At 51.6% G+C, this 23,541-nt stretch overlaps 1 protein-coding gene across 2 annotated transcripts in view; it reads right to left on the bottom strand.

The window, feature by feature from the left end:
- The window catches only part of AXIN1 (axin 1), a 70,924-nt gene extending 53,504 nt beyond the window's left edge, over window positions 1-17,420 (bottom strand). For both annotated transcript variants that reach the window (XM_059826328.1, XM_059826327.1), the window contains exon 1: window positions 16,515-17,420. In XM_059826328.1, the coding sequence (XP_059682311.1) occupies window positions 16,515-17,392 (878 nt within the window). In that variant the 5' untranslated portion in view covers window positions 17,393-17,420. The remainder of the gene's footprint in view (window positions 1-16,514) is intronic.
- Window positions 17,421-23,541: the final 6,121 nt, after the last annotated feature.

Below are 23,541 nucleotides of genomic sequence, written 5' to 3'. Positions count from 1 at the left end.
GTTCGAGGCCTTCAGTGCCCACTGTAACCCCCTCTTGCCCAGGGGACAGTACCAACAGGTATGACATGGGATACGGGTGCTGGCATGAAGAGCTGATGCATGAATAGGATATGGTCCTTCACGCCCATGACCTTTAAGGTTCGGTTTACAGGCAAATCTGTCGGAAGTTGTGGGCTTCATGGATGTGGTTCTCCATCTTCGACAGCCTTGGGAAAAGGAGATGGGAAAACCCAGGGGAAAGCTGTTGGTAGGTCTGCAGCACAACCGTACTTCCCACCATCTGGCCATCTCCCGCCTCTCCCACCTTCATCAAAACTACACAAAAATTAGAATGAATTAAAGCCCCTCTTGAAATGTTTTCTGGCTTGTACGTATTTTTAATTGAAAAATAACCAGAAGATGGGATACGTAAGAGCAGTGTGTCAGTGGTAAGTGTTTATTTTCCAGCTCTGCCTCATGTCCTTACACAGAAAGATGAGAAATGAGAGGCTATCAAAAGAGGAGAAAGCTGGCAGGTCCATCGCTCTGGACCAGAGCAGGGGCCGAGTTTCCACTGGAGCAGCTCAGGAGACGCAAGAAAAGTCAACTTGCAATGAGACACGAGCTGGCGGGTCCCCCACACCCCAGTGCCTGCGTGTCCTTCCCTTCCCGCTTTCAAAACAGGGTTTAAAAAAAAAAATTAATTAATTTGGGCCCTATCATGATTTTCTGCGCCCTGACTCATTGCGTTTGATCTTCCAAGGCTGGCAAGAGGTGTTTGAGCCTGCCCTCAGAGCCCCCGGCGCTCCAGCCAAGCACCAACAATGACTAGACAGACTTCAGCGCCACTCCTTCCATCTATCAATAGAGTCACTGTTGGGCGAGCTGACTCACCGCTCTCCCTGAGAACTGTTCGGCACCGGTTCTCCATCAAAAGAGCAAAAATAAAACGAAATAATTCTATGTTTGCAGAGAGCTAGTTTAGCAAGAAGACGATTTTTATTTTAAGGTTTTGTTTTTAGGAGGTTCCTCCAAAGGAAGCTTGCGCTGCTGCTTTCGGGCGGCAGAATCGGCCAGGGGCTCCTGGAGGACGCTCTCAAGCAGCTCTTACTTTTAAGTCATGCTCTAAACGCACAGTGAGGAGGATATTTAAACCTACAGACTGCACGTAAGGAAAACGCACATACACAAAAGTTCTGGAAACCCCCAGCTATGGGAGCAGAAATGTTCATAAACCAGCCTGTCTGGGCACAGCACCTCCCAGGGCTGCAGTGGGGAACGAGAGGCCTGTTGGTTTTCCCTTGATGGCTCTCCACCCCCTTACACCGAATGTAAAACCCCAGGCTGGCCACGTCAATCTACGTTACGTCTTCCTCCAACGCTTCCCAGAACTGCGCTTGGGCTCAGCACAGCCAAGCCCGGGTGGAGATGAAGGAAGGGTGAACGTACCCAGCTTGACACTTCTATTGCTGCTGTAAAACACGAAAACAACCCAGAACTACAACAAAGAACCCTCCAATAACATCTAAGTTCAATTAAGTAATAATGTTCAATGCCTTACCCGGCACGCAAGCACAGAGGCAGCTTGGGAAGGTGATGACAATAAAAGCTTCAGCATGAGCGAGCATGACACGAACCCGGGGAGACGCAAGTTTACAGGTAGACCTCGACCATGCAACACACCCCTCAACCAAGTCACCCCAGCCTCGCAGACTCACATTCCCAGCCCACGTCCTAGTCCTAGAGGAATGCCAGCATGGTTGGGTCAAGGGCAGCCGAGGGGCAGCAGCAAACGGGACGTGAGGACCAACTCCCTGTGCAGACATGTCGGACTGCGGTAAGACATACTTTTAGTCTGCAGTAGATCCGAGTTCGGTATGGACATTCAAGACATATTCTCTGCTCTACATCCAAGTACCATCACATACCGATGAGAACTGGGATTCTCTGTATCTATGAACTTCCTTCAGGCTGCTAAGCTTTAATTAACTGATTTCTCTACGGTATTCATGAACGTCAGCAAGCTCTACCACATCTTCTGATTAACTGCATTTAAGCAATTAATTCCAGTTCAGCCTATTCCTCCTGAAACTTCACGCAATACGTCAGAATGAAGAGATGCCACTACCTTCCTAAGAAGATGGTAGATGTTTGAAGAGTGCTTTAGGAAAGTACAAGCCAGACTTCTGCACAACAAGCCATAAAGACAGTATTTAAGGTTTCTAGGTTCTTTGAAGGCCTCCAGGACTTTACAGGAGAGACCAGTCCCAGTACAAACAAGTCACTTGATGCAAGTATACGTCATGTTGGAGTCCCCAAACTTATCTCAATCAGACACTCTTGATTTCCTGTTTGCGGCATTGACAAATAAAAAGCTCTACGTTACAGGTAATTATACTTCACAGAGGACAACAATTAAGAAATAGCCAATTACATTTTACAAGCTCAGGATAATCAAAAGCTTCCTCAAATATCTAGAGTTGCAATAAGCACTTAGAAATGGCAACTCCCAACAAATTGCAGGTAATTTAGAGCAATTTACACAGATGACATATTTCCCTATCTGTGCTTAAAACCTTCAAACGCGGTTCTGAAAAATTCTGCAGGAGTTCCTGGAATGTATCACTGCTGATTTCTAAAAATAGCGCATTGCCCATTCCCACCTTCACCGGCCTCGGAGGCGAGATGCAGGAGCTCTGGTCACCACGATGCAAAGAGAAATTCACCACCAAGAGAACAGATTTTAGATCAGCTCTTTAACAACAGGGGAGGTTCCTAACATGCATACCAACAACCACCACCAACAACAAATGCACTCCTTCTGTTATTTGAAAAATATGCTTGATTTCAATGCTGCATAATTAGATTTAGGCCTTAAAGTTTTTAAAGGAATAGTCACCTGCTTTATTTGTAACCCAGTGCTGTAGTTCCCACGCAGTCAATGCATGAGAACCAGGATCAAACAGCAAATTAAAAATCATTAAATGATTGAGAGGAAAGGAAACATACCTTTCTCATTTTTAAAGCTTAACCTTTCAGACAGGAGATTTAAAAACACGCCCAGAGGTGCAGAGGAAGAGAGATGGACAAGGATGTGATCCAGCATAGATGGCTGTTATCGTATGGCAGTTTCATCCCTCACTTTCGATACATATTTTTTGGGGAAAAAAAAAAAAGCTCTTCCTTGCTCATGTGGCTTGGGTTGCTGGAACTGCACTTGTACCTCAGAGCAGGGCTCTCATATTGTATTTCATGATTCCTTCCAGCGCTGGTCCCTGTCTCCCGGCCACCAGTCCAGCTGTTAGTGCCATTACTTCAGCTGCATGAGCGTTTGAATTTCTGTGGGGCTCGTTGTTGCATAAAAGCTGATGAAGTCCTTCAGACGTGCATGTGTCAGAGGAGGATCTGCCTGGCAGTTAACGAAGAACTAAAATCAGAGCACTATTGGTTGGAAGGGATCTCTGGAGGAGCAGAGTAGTCCAGCCTCCAGCTTGAAGCAGGACTACTGTCAACACCAGGTAAGGTGGCCACGGCTGATGTACTTACTAAGAACATGAGTATTTTAAGGAATCTGATGAGAGACGTAGAATTACGATCAGCTATGGTGAGGTACTGGAACAGCTTTTTCTGATCTTGCATCGTAGGGACCACGGGAAGAGCAAGGAGGAAGGACTGATGCAAGGAAAGCCAACAACGTGCTTGAAAGAGCCTGGGACAAGCTTTAACACACTCCTCTCCAAAAAGTGATGCGTGCGTGTTTTGTCTATATGGGAAGCTGGAGATAGGAAGGGTAGTAAAGCGCTAATAACGCACTCCCCTGGGACTTGGAGGGCACTCTGACCTCAAACAGCTCGCGCGGTCAGTAGACCCCCAGCCAACGCAGGGCCACACCATCTACCCTCTTCTCTATGCCACCTCCTCAAGTCCGGATTGCCGCAGGTCGCAGGCTGCAGACGATACTTCCCCACTGCCCACCCCTCTTCCCTGCTACGGCACCGCTCCGATGCTCCCCTTCTCCATGCTCCCCCCCAGCACCTGAGAAGGACTTCCCACCCCTGAGGTCCCCACCACTGAAATCCTGCTCTCTGTTTCCAAATTCACGCTCAAAATACAGTAATACAGAGGGACCTGATGCACTGAGTGCTAGGATAGCGAAAGGTGAAATCCAGCAGCCTGGCAGAAACAGAAACCACGGCTGCAGCGTCAGCTGGGGAAGGAGACTTGGTGCAGAGGGGTCCCCTGTATGAAAGGGAGAGCTTGGAAAAACCTTTTTAAGGCCTGAAGGGGCTGACTGTTTAATCCACAGTTTAGAGCTGCAACACAAACAGCTGACCCCAAAAAGGAGGAAACATTTATTTTCAGACTCTATCTCCACCATAACCACATTGGCAACAATATGGTTAGAAAGAGATCTCTCTACCATACTCCAGGAGTGTTTTACTTGTCCTCTATGCCAAACGCTGAGTAACCTGATGTTATAAATCCTTTTCACATTCAACTATTGCTCAGGACTGAATATAATCCCGTTTGACAAACCTGCCTGTTTTATTAACTTGCTAACTATACAAGTTAGATAATTTCAGGTGCTTGCTCTTACAATCCCAATTTTGCCTACTTGGCGTATCAATGTATGTATGTTCAACTTAAAAAGAAAAACTATTTCTAAAATTCAGATTTTAAAGGAAGCACATTTTTCTTCCCTGTTAATTGCCTTCTGTGGCTTGGCAACACCTTTGTGGACAATAGGTGTTCCTGCCATTACTGTCCCATCTGGAACGAGAGGTTTGGCTCCAGTCCCACCCTCTTTCTTCAGCTCAGGCTTCCAGGATGATTTCCAAAGCTGGGAAGTGAGAGGATTATGCTACTCCATGCCACCCGAGGCAACACACTACACCCAAGTCCACAGCCCAAGATGGGCTACCTGGGAGGGTTTCTGACATTGCTGCTGCCAAGCCACAGGCAGCAATTAACAAAGAAAAAGGGTTGCTCGTAGCTTGACTGCTGGCAATGTGGTTGATGGCTCCAGACAGAAGAACCTAGGTGAGGCGAGAAAGGGAGCAATCCACGCAGAGCTGACTCAGGGTGTCGCCAGCAGGGACCAAAACCCCGATGCCCTCGCTGAGCCCAAGCAAGTGCTGCCTCTCAAGTGTATCCTACCATCGGGAGGCAAATCCAGTGAGATGTAGGAAGCATCTACCCTTCTGAGCGTGTGGAAGAGCTGTGGGCAGGCACTGGAGCACTGCAAGGCCAGCATCTTCGCTATGAAATCGGTGGGATATGAGCTCACTCCAGCAAGCCACTTCTCCCAGTGCCCAAGTCAATGATATTTGCAAGGGGCAGTCGGCTCTCAAGGAGAGGAGTTCTACCACCGCATCAAGAAAGGAAAAGAGATCAGCATGGGGCCAGCTGACTTCTCTGCCAAGACTGCAGCAGGATCAGAAAAGCCTCCTTGAGCTCTTGACTAAAGCTGCAGCTGCAGGCAGCAGGGCTCAGCAGGAGAGGGGCTAGAACGAGCGCCGGGGTTTCTGCCTTCCTCAAATTTGCTCATCTCTTCCATCCAAGCAGCGTGACGGAGCAGCGGAGCTTGACTGCTGAACTGTCCCAGGGACTGAGGGCACCCCGCTAATGTCTGGACCAGAGACCGCAACTCCTCAGTCTCGGGGATCCTTCCCCTCCTCTCCCCGCTCTGCTGCAGAGGAGCAAAGCAAAAGGCAGCGCAGGCTGCAGCAGGCGTCCGCGCCGTGCCGTGCCTCTCGCTGGAGGAAAAACGCACCCTGAGCCTGATGAAACTGCAAGGCGTTGGTTGCTCGGCACTGACACCCACTGCAGTGCCGGCTGCCCTCCCGGCCACGTGGGCAGGAGCCCTGCCCTGCGCGGATGCTTATCTGGGCCCCTGAGTCGGGCAGAGTGCTATGTTAGCATAAAAACAACAACAACCCCGAACAATTTTCAGCGTAGCAGATTTCCAACTTCTTGGCAATCACAGAGAGAGAGAAGCATGTGAAAAATGTCCCCCTCTCAGCACGGGCTCCCTTCTCCTGAGTACCGCAGGGCTGAGAATAGAAATAGTGAGTTTGGCCCAGTTGGGCAGAGAACAGCAGCACCTGTAGCAACACGCCACGAGGAAAAGCACCTAAACGCGCCTAAAATCAGATGTGGCCAGTCCGCCGCATCCCAGAGGGACCATCCAAAGGAGCTGCCCTCCCTTCTTCCCCGGACCACTACAGTCCATTCAACAGATACTGCTGGAGGGATGTAAAAAGAGGAGAACAGACATAGGCCATAGCTTGGCTGTGGGCACCCAAAACCGCTCCCCAACCACCGTTCCGCCAGTCCCATCAGCTATTTGCGTCATCCAGGCACTACAACCTCTGCCACCCAAACCTAGGGAGAGCAAATCTGCATGAAACAGTTATTAAAACGGCGTGAGCCTCAGCACCCTGCCTATCCTACCGCCAGCCACTGCTACGACTGGTTCCACCTCAAGAGCCAAAAGCCTGGAGAGGGAAAGGCCAGCAGAGACAAAGGTGTGCTGGCTCTGCCTTTGAAGGGATTTAGATCTGGAGCACTCAACACTGACAAACTGCTGAGACAGGCATTTACTCAGGTGTATAAACATCACAGACGGCAAACGCCAGCCTTGCAAGAATTCTTCTCCAAAGCTTAAGAATAAATTCAGCATGTTTTTAAATAGTGATGGATGAATCATTCAAAAAAAAAAAAACTTTCTACATTTTATCGTCAGTGGCTGACACTGATTGTGCAGCTGTTTCGTTTTTAATATAATTATATATTCCCACCTACTTGCACTCGCAGTGTGTAGCAGAGTACTTCAGGTAGCAGCAAACCTAAAGCATAGGCTGACATTTCCCTTTGGCCTTTGGAAGTGGCAGAACAGTTAACACAAAACTTAATTTATTTGAGGTGGGAGGGGGAAAAGAGAGGCCGCAAGTTAATTTCCCTTAGAAGCCTGATGGTCCCCACCCAGAAACCTGCACACAAAAGAATACTGCCTTTTAAACTGGTAGGTTAGGTCTGAGACCAGAGCGAAGGTTTGTCAACCATGACAAGCTACGGCTTGTTTAACAGTCGACCGGAGGGTTGAAAAGTCTAATAAAACCAAAGGGCCTTCCATAACAAAGCTGCTGCCACTTAAGGAGAACATTCACACCCATTCAGTAGGGTTTTTTGCAAACATGCAAAGGTATTTTGAGCCACTAAAGTGAGGAAAGGCACACCAAAACCCAGCAGCTAGAAACCGAAGCTGGAAAAAACTGAAGGGAGCAGTAAGGAACACGCTGAGAACAGTGAGAGTAACTAACCACGGGAAGAGATAAGAAAAATGCTGCATGACCTCCCATCACTTGGATGCCTTTCTAAAATAGACACTTCAGCCTGACCACAAGTTATTGTGCAAGAATCACTGGGTGAAGCTGCATGACCTGTTATCTCCAGGATTACCAAAGGAAAGTTTTTCCCATGCCCGTTCGGAAAGCTTCCTCTCTTCAGGAGGAAGGTTTATGGATCAGTTTTAGCAGGCTCCTCCAGCCTCTTCTGGGGAAGACCCAAACCCACCGCCTGTGGACGGCAGGACGCTTAGCCTTCTCAAATGCCTCCAGTCGGGCTAATTTCCCCAACCAGCAGCACTCAAATCACCCCCAGGTCACAAATTTCACTGCATATATCTGGAGGGGAAAACCGCAACGCGCTGTTTTACAACGTGACAAATCCTACGCTGCAGTGACACATCCACACATCCTTTGCTGCCCATTTCCATCTTGCTTCAAGCTCATCTAGTTTTGCCAGCATTGGCCCGTCTTGAAGCAAAGAGGGTCAAGCGAGCCTTTTCAAAGTAGCTTTTCTCAAGAGAGGAAAACAAAGCTTCCCCGAATGTGCAGATGTTCAAAGACCCATTAAATATAAATACTTCCACAACAAAGAAGGCAGCTTCTGCCCTTTCTTTTCCTGGCAGAGCCTTGGACCAAGCTACAAAGGGGTGACGGTCTTCATCCAGCGCTAGCAGATCGGCAGAAGACACATGCTGCACACACCTGAGGTTGCCAGCGTACCCAACAGCTTTCTTTTGTGGCTTTGCTCAAGAAGGAACATTTTTCATTTCCTAAGAAATAAATGTTATGACAGTCACATGGACTGAATTAAAAGTACAAAGACAAGCCTTCTTAGCCAAAGACCCCAACTTTTTATTAAAAAAATAAAAAATACATGCCCTGTGGAAATCCAATCTGGGTAGGGCCATAGGGAGAGCAAGAAGGTTCCAAGGTCATGTTTTACAATCTTTTGAAGCAGGAATGAAGCCCATGTCCGAAGGAGGCATTTCGTGCTGCAATCTGTACAGAGCTTCCCTTTCTTCAGCACGCTGCAAATGTTACAGTGCAAGAACTTGCTGTCTTTGCTCGGGCACTCTTATTTATACACAATAAAGCCCTTGTGCAGGAGATCAAGGCTGTATTTCATTGATTTGACACGATGGTTAACCTGTGAACTTTGCCCCTGCTAATAGAATAATTTCTATTTGTTGATTCGTCTTTTGGGATCCTGGAGGGTAACAGTCGCTTCAGCCCAGCTCTCATTTGCATGTCTGGTGCCAAATGGTTTTACAGCTCTTACTTCCGTGGGGCAGAGCCAGGAGAAAGTTAATCAAACCCAGTAGCTACAGCTGGATACAGAGTCCCCGCACCTCTCTCCCTGGATCCTACCTGTAATTCCCAGGAGCTCTCCTGCGACTCGGCTCTGATTTGTACTTTGCTTGTGAGAGCTCGGAGAGGTCCTCAGCTACCAAACGATTGATCCCACGTGAATATATGCGCTGGACGGAGGTCCCAAAGCAACCGCCTGGACCAGGCTGGCAGCAATGGCAGAACAAGGAAGCCCCTCTTCCAGATAAATCTCACCCAGTCTGAAAAGCTGATTGCCAGCCCAGAAAAGGACCAAAATTTATAACTGAAAAGGGTAAATCTGTTGAACGCTAAAGATACGGTTTTCCAGCAGAGCTAACCCACTCTAAATGGGGACTGCTGGAAAAAACCAAAGCAATCCCACCTCCCCATGACTATCACCCTCCTCCTTCCAGCAGCAGCATTTCTCTGAACACACCCTGGAGATAAACGACAAACCCCCTAACCCTCCAGAAACAAGGAAAAGGAAAATGGAGAGAGGGAGAGGACTGAGACTCTCCGGTCCACAGCAGGACAGGGAATATGTGGGAGTCGGAGGGTTAAAGGAAGAATAAAACCCAGTAGCTTCTGGTCATTAGCTCTGGAGGTAGGTCCAGGGATGAACACGAGGTCCTGGTGCTAACCAGTAGGTCTCACTGGGGTACTTCAAAGAGGTTTTTCTCCCTCTAGCTATAGTTTTCCCTCCCTCCACTGTTTTTCACCAGGGTAGGTGAAAGGTATTAATCTATTAGCTATTTAGATCAGCTAAAGACCTTCCAAAAGCCGGTACTTTAAGGATAGGTTATATCTTGGGCGCCACAGGACCAAAAAATTCCAGGTCTTACCACAAAAGTGTACTCTAGAGTCTTCAAAGGTAAAATCCAATTTCAACATGGGTTTTATAGAATTTGGATAATCTGACTTAAAACTGCAACAGTTCTACCTATATGCATCACTGCCATAACAACAGTGAAGAACCCAGACCAGGGCTGCGAGTAACGATGGTTTTGCTTTTACATGTAAGTGTGACCTACTGTAATTTAATTTCTAATTGCTTTTGGGCAAAGCAGCTTGCTCTGGCACATGGCAGAGGGGAACGAAAAGATGCATGTCTCCAGAAGAGACCTTTCCTGAAGTGCCCAGACGATGAGGAGGGGATTCAGGGCCGCATCAGCGAAGAGGCATCTTTGCCCCCGACGAGCAGAGACGGGCGCTGCAGCCCCCCAGAGCAGCTCAAACCTGAGCCACGTGTATATACTGCAGCAGTAGGAAAAAAATGAGCCTCTTAAAAAACGAATCACCCCCAAACCAGCTGACCGCTGGGGATGGTGTATTTCCAAGAGGATTGTCTTCTTTGTAGAGTCCGAAGCTGCACTTCAAAATGAAGCAGGCAGTAATTAGCTAATTACTGGCATTAGGATGGATTGTGTCGGACCCGTTTTGTATCTGATACGCTCAAAAGCGTAGCTCTCCTCTGGTATCGTTCCACTTCCAAATCACCTCCACTAACCTGGCAGCAGAGCTGTGACAGCCCACTGCCACCGAAGGGGTTGGTGACAAGGCGCCAAGGACAACCGGCTTCACCCACGCCGGGATGGCACAACACCGGCTGCTCCACGCCGCCAGGCAGAGCAAACCCCTGCTCTCAACCAAGTGTCAAATCTCTTTGAAAAGATGCTCAGAATTATATTCACCACCAATTTGACTTTTTAATCATTTCAATTACTGTGACTAAAACCCTTCAATCGGAACAAAACCGGGAAAAAATAACCCCTCTCCTTCTGAAACAGCCTGCCTAGCTTAACAGACCATACCAAATCGTGAAGGTTTTCGCTTTTGTGAGCTTCACATATTTCATTTAATGCAGATAATTAACCTCAGTTTCTAATTTCAAATCCTCCACATAAGGAAGCGAAGTGATTGAATACATTCACTGACAGATGGAAAATTAAAATATTACTACAGCTTCTGCATGTGGCTCAAAAGACAGGGCCTTGCAAAAGATCTTTCTTCTTTTATTTGACTGATTAACTGTAATTTGCTTAATGGATTTAAGGATGAGCCTAATAATCCAATGATATTTCCAGGAACTGATTTAGGATATCAGCACCTCCATCCCGAGGTTTTTTTAAACACAGCAATTTTCTGCCCTACACATACAGCAACTTCTGAAACTCGATTTTTTTCACTGATTCTAATAAAATCAGGTCCATGATTTATTTTAAATGCGTGGCGACTGCGTGACTGGCCTTGCACCGTGCAGCCATGGTGCTCTAACTTCTTGGAGCACCTTCCGAAGGCCCAAACCTAGGGATGACCCACGGCCGTGGCGTGCTCCGGCAGCCAGCGAGCCAGCCCAGTGGGCAGGGAGGACTTCTTGCAGGGCTTGGGAAGGCGGGGAAGTCAACAGCTCTACCCTAAGACGAGGCCAGGGTGTGTTCCCCCAGCACCCCCACACCCTTCTCAGTCCCTTTCCCACCAAGAAAGCCTGGCGTAACAGGATTTCACAGTCTGTCTCAATGGTTAATAAATCCAGGATCTAACAGACTATTAAAGGAAAACATCCAAGAGGCAGTCATTTTTTAAATCGTCCAATGGTAACTAATTATTCAAGGGATTAGTCCATTATAGCGACAACAAAGAAACTCTTAAAACATAAAGCCAAGTTGAAGTTGAACGGCAGATCAAAACCAAGGTGTACCCACCCCGTGGCCCACCTCCCGGTTGCACTTCTCAGCGTCTTGGGATCGGTTCAGCTCCCGTTCAGCTTTTCGGCACCCAATTCTTTCTGAAACCGGGCAGAACCCAAAACAGTCCAACTTCCAACCTGGTTCTCAAAACACAGTGTCTCATGATTTGTGCCGTCAGTGTAAGCGCACACCAAAACAGGACCACCGCCAACACTGGACCAGACGGACCGTGACTCTGTCTAGCCCAGCTGTGAAGCCCTCCAAGGATGGAGATCCCCTCCTCTCCGGTGACCCGTTCCTGGGCTGCATCGCACTCCTCATGATTTTTCCCCCCCCAATGTCCAATCTGAACCTGCCCAGCACCAAAAAGAGGGGGGTATAACTCCCTTTTCGCTCTTTTAAGAGAAAAGCTTCAGGAACGCAAGTAAAACTGAACCACAATAAAATAAGGTAGCTGTTTGCTGGAGGAGGGGAGAAAATGCTATTCATTTATCAAAAGAGAGTGCTAAAAGCTTAACTACCTGTCTTTAAAAAGAAGCCAAAGCGCTGATCCGTAACCAAACAACAAATACACCACTTCTTCATCTTGATTTGTGTAGAGGCAAAGCTATGGGCACAAAAGGTATTCTTCTTCAAATAAAATCCATTTTAAAACTTGGCAACCACCAGTATAAATACTTTACACTGTTAATATAAGCATTTCCACGTAAAAGTTTCATCAACTTAACAATGTATTTAAAAAAGCTGGCGTAACTTCTGTGCAAAAACACCATCAGTCTTTGTCTTGTATATCTTACAATGCTGGAGCACTAAATTACCACTTAGCGCTGTTAGCATCAGACCCCACCTCCCCGTTAGACTCACTAACTTCTCTCAAGAACAATGCAGAACCAAAACTATTGTTCTATAACTTATTTTCTTCTAATTGGGAATTAGCCACAGACTCCAAATAGGGTTGTATCGATTACAAGTGGTGTTACGGGCCCAGCAATTTTAATTCCAGCTAAGTCAAGCTAAGCGTCCAAAACTTTTCTTTCCGCCTTTACATATGAGTTTAACATTCAGTAGCTGCTTTTTTCCAGCAACCAACCTCTCATGACGCTCCAGTAAGATGCACATGCTGCTTCTCCAGTTAAAAGCAGCATTGGTAAGACAGTAACGCATGCCTTGACTCTTCTAAACACAGACTGCTCCTGCATCAGCGTTTGTGATTTTGCATCCCCGGTTTTCCACCCATTCGGTACCATTCACACCGATTCCTTGACCAGTCTCGAGTCAGAAGTGTGCAGTTTAATATTTAATTATGAATGAAGCAGCAAACCTCAAAATTAGGTCTGCCAGCTAAATTTTAGCTTCTTCGTTATGCAGGCCCAGCTTCTGACCGCTGGACTGTCTAAGCAATGGAGAGATCCCGCATCTTCCCTGAACCAGCCTACGCCGTTCCTCTCCGTGTTTGTCATTGCACCGTCTCAGACCGGAGGTTGTCACATCCCTCTAAAAGCTCCTTCGGTTGTTTCTCCACTTGCTTTCTCTGCATACCCTCTTACGAAGGAGCGCTGGCTGCGTGTTTTGGGGAGAGCTGCTCTCGCCCGTGTCCAGGGAGGCTGCCAGTACGTGGGCACAAGCGTAAGGACTCTCCTGGTGATTTCTACCAGCCCCGGTGGAGAACAGCATCACGCATCCTTTTCATTTGAACCACCAACACTTGTGAAACGCCATGAGCTTAGCTCAGCACTCTGGAAATTAAAGCTTAGATCATGTAGCCAGCTTCCTTTAAAAAAAACCAAACCACATGTACACCAAAGCTCCCGCTGGGAAATGTTTCCATCCGTGCCTATCAGCTCCACCATGATATTCCCCTACGTCCAGTAACTGGAGACCTCACCTACCACCGCATGTCCTCTCATCACCATCCTCCGGGTCTCCTTTTCAACACTTTGTGCACTTCACGACACGGGCCAAAACCCAAATCAACTGGCAGAACCAACCTACATCTCCCAGCTTGCTGGTCTTTCCGAAGAGACAAAAGCAGAGCTGCCCACACGTAACGCCCTATACTCTTCTCGCTTTCCACCAAGGGAAGAAAGCAAAGGCAACGGCTGTGAGCGCCGCTCCCCAACGCCTAGGGAGTGGGAGGGGAACCCCTTCTGATGCAAAGCTAAAGAGACGGCAGAAGAAACCCACCCCAACAAAAGACACAACTGCGACCCTTCCCCACCAAACACCAAATTTCCAGCTTTTGAAGATGTGTCTGTTTTCCTGGAGTGCTCAAAAACCAGGCTGCAGGGTGGTTCTCAGGCACAGGTTTAATTTCTGCTCTTCGGATCCGAGGAACGCTGTCCCACCGTGTCAGAAGAAGGTTAATGAACGATTTAGTCGCCCTCACAACCACGTTAGTGTCACTTTCGGAAGCTGCGAGTTAATGCCCGAGATCTTTGGGGGTTACCCTCTTTGAAGTTCACTGATCCATAACCAATGTCCAATTAATTTGCAGGAGCCTAACTATAATGACTATTGGCCTTTTCCTACGCATACAAAAACACAGTGGGTAACGGCGATGCTTTTGGCTTTGGGATATTCTCACATACGCATGCACACTTGCACACCTTCAAAATATCCAACGCTAATAATGGGTTGTCTTCTACCCTTTGAGGAATTTTTTTACATTTGCTCTCCTGAGAGCAGAGCTACCGCGTCAAGATTTATGAACTTTCTGCTGCAAAAAATTTGGAGCTGATTCAAGATGCTCATTTACTAACAGAGAAATACTTCTATTGCATTTACTCAGATTCCTCTTTATTTAGGGTTTCCATGGAAGCCAAGGAATAGAAGTTCAATCTTGGGAAGATTAAACAGGCCCTCAGATATAATGCAAAACAGCTTATTTCAACATTCCCTCAAGAACAGAAATGAGAAATTCTTCCACACATACGCAAAAAAAAAAAAAAGGTTTGTGGAAATTGTCAAAATAAATTGGGACCCAGCCTTTCAAATGCTGCACACAGCTATCGCTTCTTGCTGCAAGCAGCTCTGCTGGCTTCCAGCGCTCTTACTCAGGTGAGAAAGTAAATGAACAAAAAGGTCTGCACGATAAAGATGCTACGGTTTAAAAACCAGCTAATTCAAGACAGATATTGCTATACAACATCCGGGAAGTCAGTTAATTCAACCACAAGGTCTTGCACAAAGAGGAACAATCACCTCATAAATTAGTATCTCAGCAGATTTTTTAGAATAAAAAATGCAGAGATTACACAGTTGGGCAGCATCCTCCATGGCGATGCTCTGGATGCTCCTAGAGCTGACACACCAACATTTAAAAAAGAAAATAAATCACTTCTCTTCAGTTACTCCAGACTGAGAAATGACTCCTGCATTGGTGAGAACAGTAAGCGTTTCCGTGCCTCCCTACCCGACAGGTCCACGGAGCATCCGCAGCCCCAATGACAGGCTGTTGGACACTACAAATCAATAGTAATGCACTTTTTCTGACCTCCATCCCCCCCAGGTAAAGATTTATTTAATGTTGTTCCAATCTAGTATGAAAATGCCAAAGACCTCTACTCCAAAACGCTTCTATTTCACAGCACATTTCTTAAACCGTGTTAAAATCTGGCACGGAATGGGTAAAGCGCATTTTTTTTCTGAGGCCAGAGCTGAGAAGCGCAGTGTTGCACGCAGGTTTTTTCTACCTGCTCTAGAAAGGTAGAGCTGAACCGGCTAAACGCAGCTGAACCTCAAATAAGTTGTTTTCAATCTTCAAGCCATTATCGCTTAAATAAAAAGTTACTTAAATCGTAGACTTTTCTAATCCTTCGCTTATAGCGAGTACCTGATGGCTCAGTGAGAACACACTTCAAGAAACGTTCAAGGTTTTTATTAACTCCACGGGAAAGTCCCAGGACCCTGGGATTTTGTTTTTCCGACTCCTGATTAAAACAGCGGGAGTCCACATGAATTCCTTTTTTTTTTTTTTTCCTCCAAGAGTTTCGCATGCAACATCCCTTCCTCAAAATCTATAAGAAAACACGAATCAAACCCAAAACATTTCACCAGCCGAAAGGCGCCGAGACCTTGCGCGGGGCGGGATGCGTTTCCAGCTGCCAGCCTAAAGGGACGGCGGAGGGAGATTAAACACAGAAATGCTTTTCATGAGGCAGGCAGCTTTGAAGAGGACAGTTCAGCTACTTCATTTCGTAATCTTCACAAAGCGTCAGATTTTAGCTTAAGCAGGTCTTAAAACAAGGAGATTTTATTTAAAAAAAAAAAAAGTAGGAATGTGTTCTGGCCGGGTTCTGTTGATTCAGCAAGGGTTAGACACACACATGCTTATTGATCCCAGAGAGCTCCCTGCTAAGTTAATTGTCTGGAATTTTAACTGAGCTCTCAGCAAGTTTCAAAATCCATGTTGGCTGGAAGTGGGTGGGGGACCCAGAAAAAAAAAAACAGGCTGCAAAACTGTGCAACTCCTCCAGTTAAAAAAAACCCTGCAGTTACTTTGATGAAGGGAAAAGCTGCAGCAGGGAACGGTTTTAACAGGATTTGGTGATTCTGACTTTGACACCGCTAGAATTCAGCGCTGGGAATCTCGTGTACAAAGCAGCACCATTTTCAGGGAGCTCCGTGATCCCCGTTTGACCCACATAAACATTACAGAGGTGAGGGTATCTCCTGCAAGCTTCCTGCAGCCTCTAGTTCTGGCTCATCACAACAATTTCCTGGTGTATTTGCAAGAAGTTTTACCGCAAGCTGCACTCGCCTGCGTTCCTGTAACTCAACACCGACCTGCTGCCCGTGCAGGCTACGGCCGACCTGAAACTGCAGCTCGCTTGACTCCCTGCGTACGCACGAGGACTGCCCACCAAGCCCTACCTGCCTCCGGACCACGTCCAGCAGCAGTTCCCCGGGTAAGGAACATGCTGCTGAAATTATTTGGGGGCGATCAGACAGGAACGGCCAAAGACACCCTTGACATAACCTGCGACTACTTTCAAATAAAGCTTTGCATTCCACCGAAGCGCCCGCACGACACCGTCCCGTCCCGATGTGGATGCTCCCCTGTCCCCGAGCGCTCCCCACCACCCACGGTCCTCCAAGGCTTTCCATCACCGCCCCGATCCATTCCCTGGAAGCACCCCGCGGAAGGGACGCTGCCCCGGCCCTCACCTACCTGAACTCCCTCCCCTCGCTGTAGCGCCGAGCCGAGGCGGCGCGCTGGGTGGCCGTCTCCAGAAGCAGCTTCTGCGTGAGCCGGCTGGAAGGTGCCGAGTCCCTGCTGGCCTCAGGCTCGGCCTCTTGGTCACATTTCCACTCCTCATCCTCGTTCAGAGTCGGCAGATAACCGGGTAGCCCTTTACCTGTCCCAGACCCTGAGCTCGGATCACTATAAATTTTTGGACTTTCCCCACCTGTCCTTGTGTATTCCAAATAAATATCTGACTTAAGGAACAAAGGGTAGGTATTGTCTTCTATCATGCACTGAATCTCCGTTTGGGCCTGGTCAAACATGTCGGGGTCAATCTGCAGTTTCATGACGCAGTCTTTGATGAAGCTTTTTGTGGCCGGTTTGATCTGCCGGGACACAATGCCGTTGTTGTCGAGGATGTACTTTTTATAAATGGCTTTTGCCAGCTTGAGTCTTTTTTCCTCGTTAGACGTGCATGGCTCCAGCTTCCTGAAGCCGCTGCAGGCGAACCAGAAGTCCAGCAGATCTGCGCAGTCCTCCTGTTTCAGGAAAGTCCTGAAGAGGTTGATACCGTCTTGATCATCCAGCAAGGAGTGCAGCGACTCGGCCCACTTCAGGTAGGGTGGAGTTGGCGAAGCACTCCCCTCGGGCTCGTACCCCAAATCCAAATCGGAGCGTCTCGGTGTTGCCGTGGACGTCTCATTTCTAACCACATCGCTTTTACCGGAGTAGAAACTGTGGCTAACCGGCCTTGGATCCGTGGACACGAGTTCCCCCTCCTCACCAGGAACCGGTGGCCTCGGAGCATCTTCAGTGAAGCTTCCTCCAAGGTCCAAGGGGAAGCCTTTCCCCTGGATATTCATTGTTCCGGTCCTTGCTTGCGCAGGAGCAGTGGGGGATGAGCTCAAATCTCAACTCACCAATATTTGTAGCTCCAAGGTGAACAAGTTTGTTCGGCTGAAACAGATGAGAAAAAAAATAAGTAAGTATCACTGTAAAGAAACACTCTAAGACTACAAACCACTAATTTTGCTCTGCACCATTACTGTATTAACGCCTCTTTTTCAGCAGAATCAACGGCAAAGCTCTCAGCGACTTCGGAGAGCACAGAGCTGGGCTCAAACCAGGCACCCTCTAAAAACGACAGTTACAGAATATCCCAAAACTTTACATCCAGCATCCGGCATCACTGATACAGCTGGTGCCACGCTAAAACAGCGGCCAATTTCACAACACTGATGGTTTTACAGGACGCTGGGATCTGGCAGTCCCCGCATCCAAGAGATCTACACTCCGGTACCACAGGACACACGCCGTCTTCCGCGCTGCGTGAACTCCTCTGCACAGCCTTCCTGGACAGCACACGCACCGGGTCATACTAAGGCAGCATGTCTTTATCTGGCTACCGATCTAGCAAATTCTTATCCCCAAAGAGGAGTTTAAGGCTGGTGAAAAATATTTTGAAAGAATATCCAGTTGGTCCCGAAAGCGAGATTGCACCTTAATCAAACACAGGTGGCTTTTGTACACTCAAGTGACATACCAGCGCCACATTCCTCGCAAATCTCTGCGTTTTAGAAATACGCTGTCGCCTCGTCTAGCTCTAGGGGAATCCAGATGCGTCGTTGACCCCAGCATTTTGGGCATCTGGACTGCATTCTTGCTTCAAATGGGCATGTTAGCACAGGAGCTCAGGTCTGGCACTGGTTTTCATAGACAGCCCAGTGAGAAAAGGTTCATTTATGCTAACAACGTTGCACTCTACGAGCCTGGGAAAATTTCAGGTCATGGAAGGAAGGCGAGAAAACCATCTTGAGAAGGAACTCTGATCAAGTACAACGTTTTTAAAGAAGAGCAACGAGTCAATATGGAGGATGGGAGGTGTGGGGAAGGAGGGCAAGGACAATCCCTGGGCCGCGACTTCCGCTGCTCAACAAGGTAACTTCATGATTTAAAGACAGGAGGAAAAGTCTTGCTGTACAGAACAGCATCAGCCTCAAAGCCCCAGTACCACTAAGCAGCAGCTGCCCAAGGAATTACTCCCTGCACTGGCTTGACTCAACTGCATGTGAAAAGACACCAGGGAAGACACATTTTAGCTCGGCCTCCCTCTCAAAGCTCACCCCGCTCCAGCGAAGACGTCTTTGGGGCGTTTTGCCATTTTCCCCCCATTCCCTCTCCCCGGCTGAACTGAGAACGGCCACCTGTGCCGTGCCGTCCTCACAGCCCACCTGCTCGGCGCGAAATAACCCCAGCGAGAGCAGAGGCGGCCGGGGTCGGGCCCAGCGAGAGCAGAGGCGGCCGGGGTCGGGCCCAGCGAGAGCAGAGGCGGCCGGGGTCGGGCCCCTGTGCCTGACCTGCCCCATGCAGCCGCAGGAGCCAGCGCCGCCCTCGCGCCCAGTCCACGCTGCCCGCAGCGTGCGGCCGCTGCCCTGGCACCGGCTGGCTTTTCGCCCCGCGCTGTGGTTTTGGCTCGTTTTCACCTCGGTTACGGATGCGAACGTCGGGCTCGCACCCATCTCCGCGGTGAAGGTCCCCAGTCACCCCTGCCCGGCTGCTGGGGACCCCCTTGGGGCAGCCCCTTCAGCCCCTGGGGCAGCCCGCGGGACAGCGGCCCCACAGCCATGTCGGTCATTGTTGCGGCGAGGCGGCGCTGGCTCCTCGCCCCGGCCGGGGGGAGCCCCGCCGGCTGCCCGCCGAAAGCGGGCGAGCGCCGGCCGGAGCCGGCGGGGACGAGCGAGGCGCTCGGCCGCCTCTCTGCCCGGAGGGGGACCCCCGCCCCACGGCCGCTGGCAGGGGCAGCCTCGCCTCGCCCCGGCCCGGCCGGGGCCCCGCCGCCCCGAGTTGCCCCGCGGGAGGCGCCGGGCCGGGGCGAGGCTCGGCGGGCAGCCCCGGCGCTGACAGGGCGCCGCGCGGGCCACCCCCCCCCCGCCGCCCCCGGGCAACTTCGGGGGCGGCGACCCAGGCGGGCCCCGCCGCCGCCCCCGGCCCCGCTCGCCCTCCGCGGCGCGGCCCGGCCCGTGGCCGCCGGCAGGCGCCCGCCCCCCCCGCGCCCAGGGCGGCCTAGCGCCGGCTCGGCGGCGCCCGGCGCGGCCCCGCGCCTCCCGCCCGGCGGCGGCCTCCGGCGCGGCCTCGGCGCAGGGCCTGGGCTCGGGGCCGCCTCCCCGCTCGCTCACTCACTCACCCGCACGGAGCAGCAGCGGCGGCGGCGGCGCGGGGCGCGGGGCCCGGCCCATGCGGCTCAGCAGCGGCGGCCCGGGGCGGCGGGCGGCGGCGGGGCGGCGGCGGCACAAAGCGGGCGGCCCGGGACGCCCATGGCCGCGGCCGCGGGCTTGTGGCGGCGACAGGGAGAGAGCAGCAGCGAGCCCCGCACCGCTCCGCTCCGCCTGCGCCGCTGCCTCCCAGCGCCGGGGAGAGCGGCTCCGCCGCGCCCCCTGCGCCCCCGGACGGTACTGCGGCACCGGCAGCCCGCGCCGGCAGCCGGCCGCGGGGGCGGAGCGGGCCCGGCCCGGCCCGGGGGAGGCGGCGCTGGGGCACACGGCGCCCGGGGCCGGCGGCGGGGAGCGGGGGGGGAGCTGCGGCCCCGGCACCCCGCGCTCGCTGCTAGGCCGGCGGGGAGGCGCGCGGCCGCTGCCCGCCCGCGGAGGCCTCGAGCCCCGCGGAGCCCCCGGTTGGGAGCAGGCTGGCACGTGGCCGAGGGCCCGGGCACGGCGCTGGGGGCCCCAGCGGAGCCCCGGCCGGGCTGGTGCCTCGCTCCAGGGCTGAGCGGCTCCAGGGCTCCGTCTCGCTCCGGCCAAGAGGCGCCCGGCAGAGCTCCCGCCAGCGGCCGGGGCAGGGGACGGCCCGGGAGAGGGCCACGCTTCGGGGACCTCGAGGCCGGGTGGAGGAGCTGGCTTGGCTCGGCGGGGAAAAGGCAGCCAAAAGCGCCTCAAAGCCACTGCGGGCCCCCGCTGCTCCGTCCGGGACGGAATGCCTGTCTTCAGCCGAGCTCTGCCCGGGAGGGCCTGCGCGCCGGTGGGCTGGGGGAGGCGGGAGCGAGGTGGCGGCTCCACCAGCGGCTCTTGCCTCCGCAAACCGGCTAGAGCCGGTTTAAAAACCGTCCCGCTTCTCCGAGCTTGGCAGCTCTGCGGTGGGGAGAAATCAGGGGACTAGCCAAGGGGTGGCACTCTATGGGCTGCAATGGGTGGAACAACACAGAGACTCCCAGAGAGGCGGTGGGGAGCGGGTCTCACCCCGAGACGGGGGGTTATGGGGAGCTTCTGCCCAGGCAGGGTACCCCGGCACTGAGACTGCAGTGCGGGCCCGGCGTGGCGGGGGACATTGCGGGAAGAAGAAGGGCATTACCAGATGCGGAGATCGAACAAGAGTAGCGCAATGGGGAAACGCGAAGCCTCCTGCTTCCCTGGAAAGCGGCGATACGCTCAGAGCCCCACGACTGAGCCAGGCAGACCCCTAAGTACCATCCCACACGCTGAACACGCACACAAGCCACGAGCCAGTCCTCCAGAAATCAGAAATTACTCAGAAAGATTTCTGCTAGGGTTGGTTTCTGGGTTTCGATGCAATTATTCTACTGCGTGCGCCTGTTGCCATGCATTTAGGGAACGCTTTTGGAAACGTGCGACACTTTTTTCCAGCTTTCTGTGAACGATGCTCGGAGCTGATTTACATGTAGCAGTGCAACACTGATCTCAGGCATAATACTAGCAAAGCTGATGTGGGATTCAGCTGGTAAAGAATTAAAGGATGGGAATATAATTAATGCAATCAGCCTGGTTTCTGGAAAATAGCTCTTGTCAAACTCTGATGTCATCCTTTGAAGAGATTACAAGTTTGGCTGATAAAGGTTATGGCATAGAAATAATAGACCTGGACTCTGTTCAGGCATGTGACTTAATCCATATAGTATTCTGATTAAAAATTAGCACAATACAACATCAAGAGAGACACCTTAAAGGGACTGGGAGCTGGCAAACCGACAGCCATCAATGGGGAATCCCTGCAGAATGGGAGCGCTCTCAGTGGGTGTCCGGGGGCTGGATGGGAAGCCCAATGCTATTCAGCATTTCCATCAATGGTCTAGAAATAGATTAAAAAGCCCTGCTGAGAAAAATGCCGGAGCCAGGGAAATGAGAGGGGCAGCAGACACGGAGGAGGTCAAGACAGCTGTAGAAAACTTCATAAGCTGAGTCCCGAGCAAATAAAACGTGGTTGAATGTGAGCAGCTGCAAAAGGATCCCTCCGCTGAGCACAGGGCCCTTCTCCTGGAAACCCGTGCTCTGGCGAGGACGGGCTCGGAGGGCAGTTTTGGAGGCAGGAGGGACAGGGCGGGAGCAGCAGGCTCCCCACGGGGGACGTCCTGGCCGCGCCGGGGCTGGGTGCTACCGCAGAAGGGGTTCCAGCATCCGTGTTTCAGAAAGGATGCTGAGAAATTAGAAAGAAGGTGGAGGAGAGTTAAAACTGACCCCGGCTTTGCAGGGGGATGCCTGAGAACCGCAGCCTCCTTAGGAGGAGTTCAAAGGAGCCCCAGAGATGCCTCGATTGTAGTGCTTAAGCAACTTCATGGGTGAGAGATGATCAGGTATTAGAGAGCCTTTCATTTCCCAGAGAAAGGCCCAGCAAGATTTCGTGGCCTGCACTGAGCTTGCATGAGAAACTAGACACAGATTTCTCCATGGCAAGGGGGGGACCGAGGGGGTGGGGGTGACGAGTTTGGCTGCACCGGGGTACAGGTGGCTGAAGTGCTGGGGTCTGGTGTGCCCCAGGGCTGCTTACTGCTCCTCGGGGCCAGGCTGGACCTGGGGCAGTGAGGGAAGAGCAGGGGGGCTTCTCCTGCACCCACCGCCTCCCGGCCACGTTCCCCCGGCTCAGGGGACACAGCCCGGGGTGAGGGGCCAGCTCCAGCCCAGCCAGCGGGTCCGGTGTGCGTGCTCCGTCCTCACGCCCCGAGAAAGCAGAGCCAGCGCTGCCCTGCCCAGCGAAGGCAGCTGCCCCCTTTGTGGGCTGGAAGAGGAGAATTCCCCGCAGGCTGATGCCAAGCCCTCCCGGTGCCTCGCCGTTTTCTGGTCCTCAAGCAGGGCTGAGCGGGGCTGGGAGAGCCATGGGCTCCCTCTGGAGCCCCCTCCCCGCCTTCCACACCTCGGTTCACCCACGCCAAGGAGCCCGGTCCCTGCGCTTTGCCAGGGGCCAACATCAGTTACCAGTTCCAGATTTACCCGGGGACACCGAACAGGTGAAAAGCCAAACCGAGCGTCCCCGGCTACGCGGGGGAGGAATCAGCCTGTGAGATCTTTCAGCAAAGGGTAGAGGCCAATGAACCAAACTGGGTCATTTCTCCCTTCTTCATCAGTTGATAGCGTGGCCCTGCCTTACACCTCCCCAAAACTGCCACAACCGACATGCCAGCGGTGTTTTGGTGCAGACCTGGCATCAGCCTGCAGCCGAGGCTGGCCCCCGTGCAAGCCTGGGATGCCGTACACTTCCCGTACGCTTTCCTGGAAAAGCCAGCAAATGCTAGTGATATAGGAACTGCTCTCAGCCTTTGGTCTAAAGGGCCCGGGGCTGTATGCAAGCAGCCCGATACTGTGTACGCAACGCTTGCGCGGTGCGATGCGCAGAGCCTCCCTGCAAGCCCTTCAGTCCCATCTCTCAGAGCTGCAAAGGGACATTTTCTGGTAGCACCATCACTTCCCCGCCGGGTTGGTTTGGGAGCTGCAAGCCTTCCAGCGTCACTTCTGCAGAGGCTGAGAGCACTCGGTTCGGCTTCAGTACTGTGACAATATTCGTCTCAAATTAATTCTCCTCTTTGTAGTGACTCACTGGCTTCCCCAAAGCAAGGCGGGCCTGACCCGGCGCTGATGTTTGATGGCTGGTGGGCTGTTCGCATCCAGCGGACCCTTCTAACGGCAGAGATGTGCGCGGGTGAGAGCCGGCGTCCCTCCGGCGCGGGCAGTTTTGGGATGAAGCGCACTAGATGGTGCTGTTCAACCTTTGGCTGCGATTTAAAAGGAGC

Source organism: Gavia stellata, chromosome 18 (assembly GCF_030936135.1).
Source record: "Gavia stellata isolate bGavSte3 chromosome 18, bGavSte3.hap2, whole genome shotgun sequence".
Lineage (NCBI taxonomy): Eukaryota > Metazoa > Chordata > Aves > Gaviiformes > Gaviidae > Gavia > Gavia stellata.
Note: the sequence above shows the minus strand (reverse complement) of the source record. Positions and strands in the feature narration are given on the sequence as shown.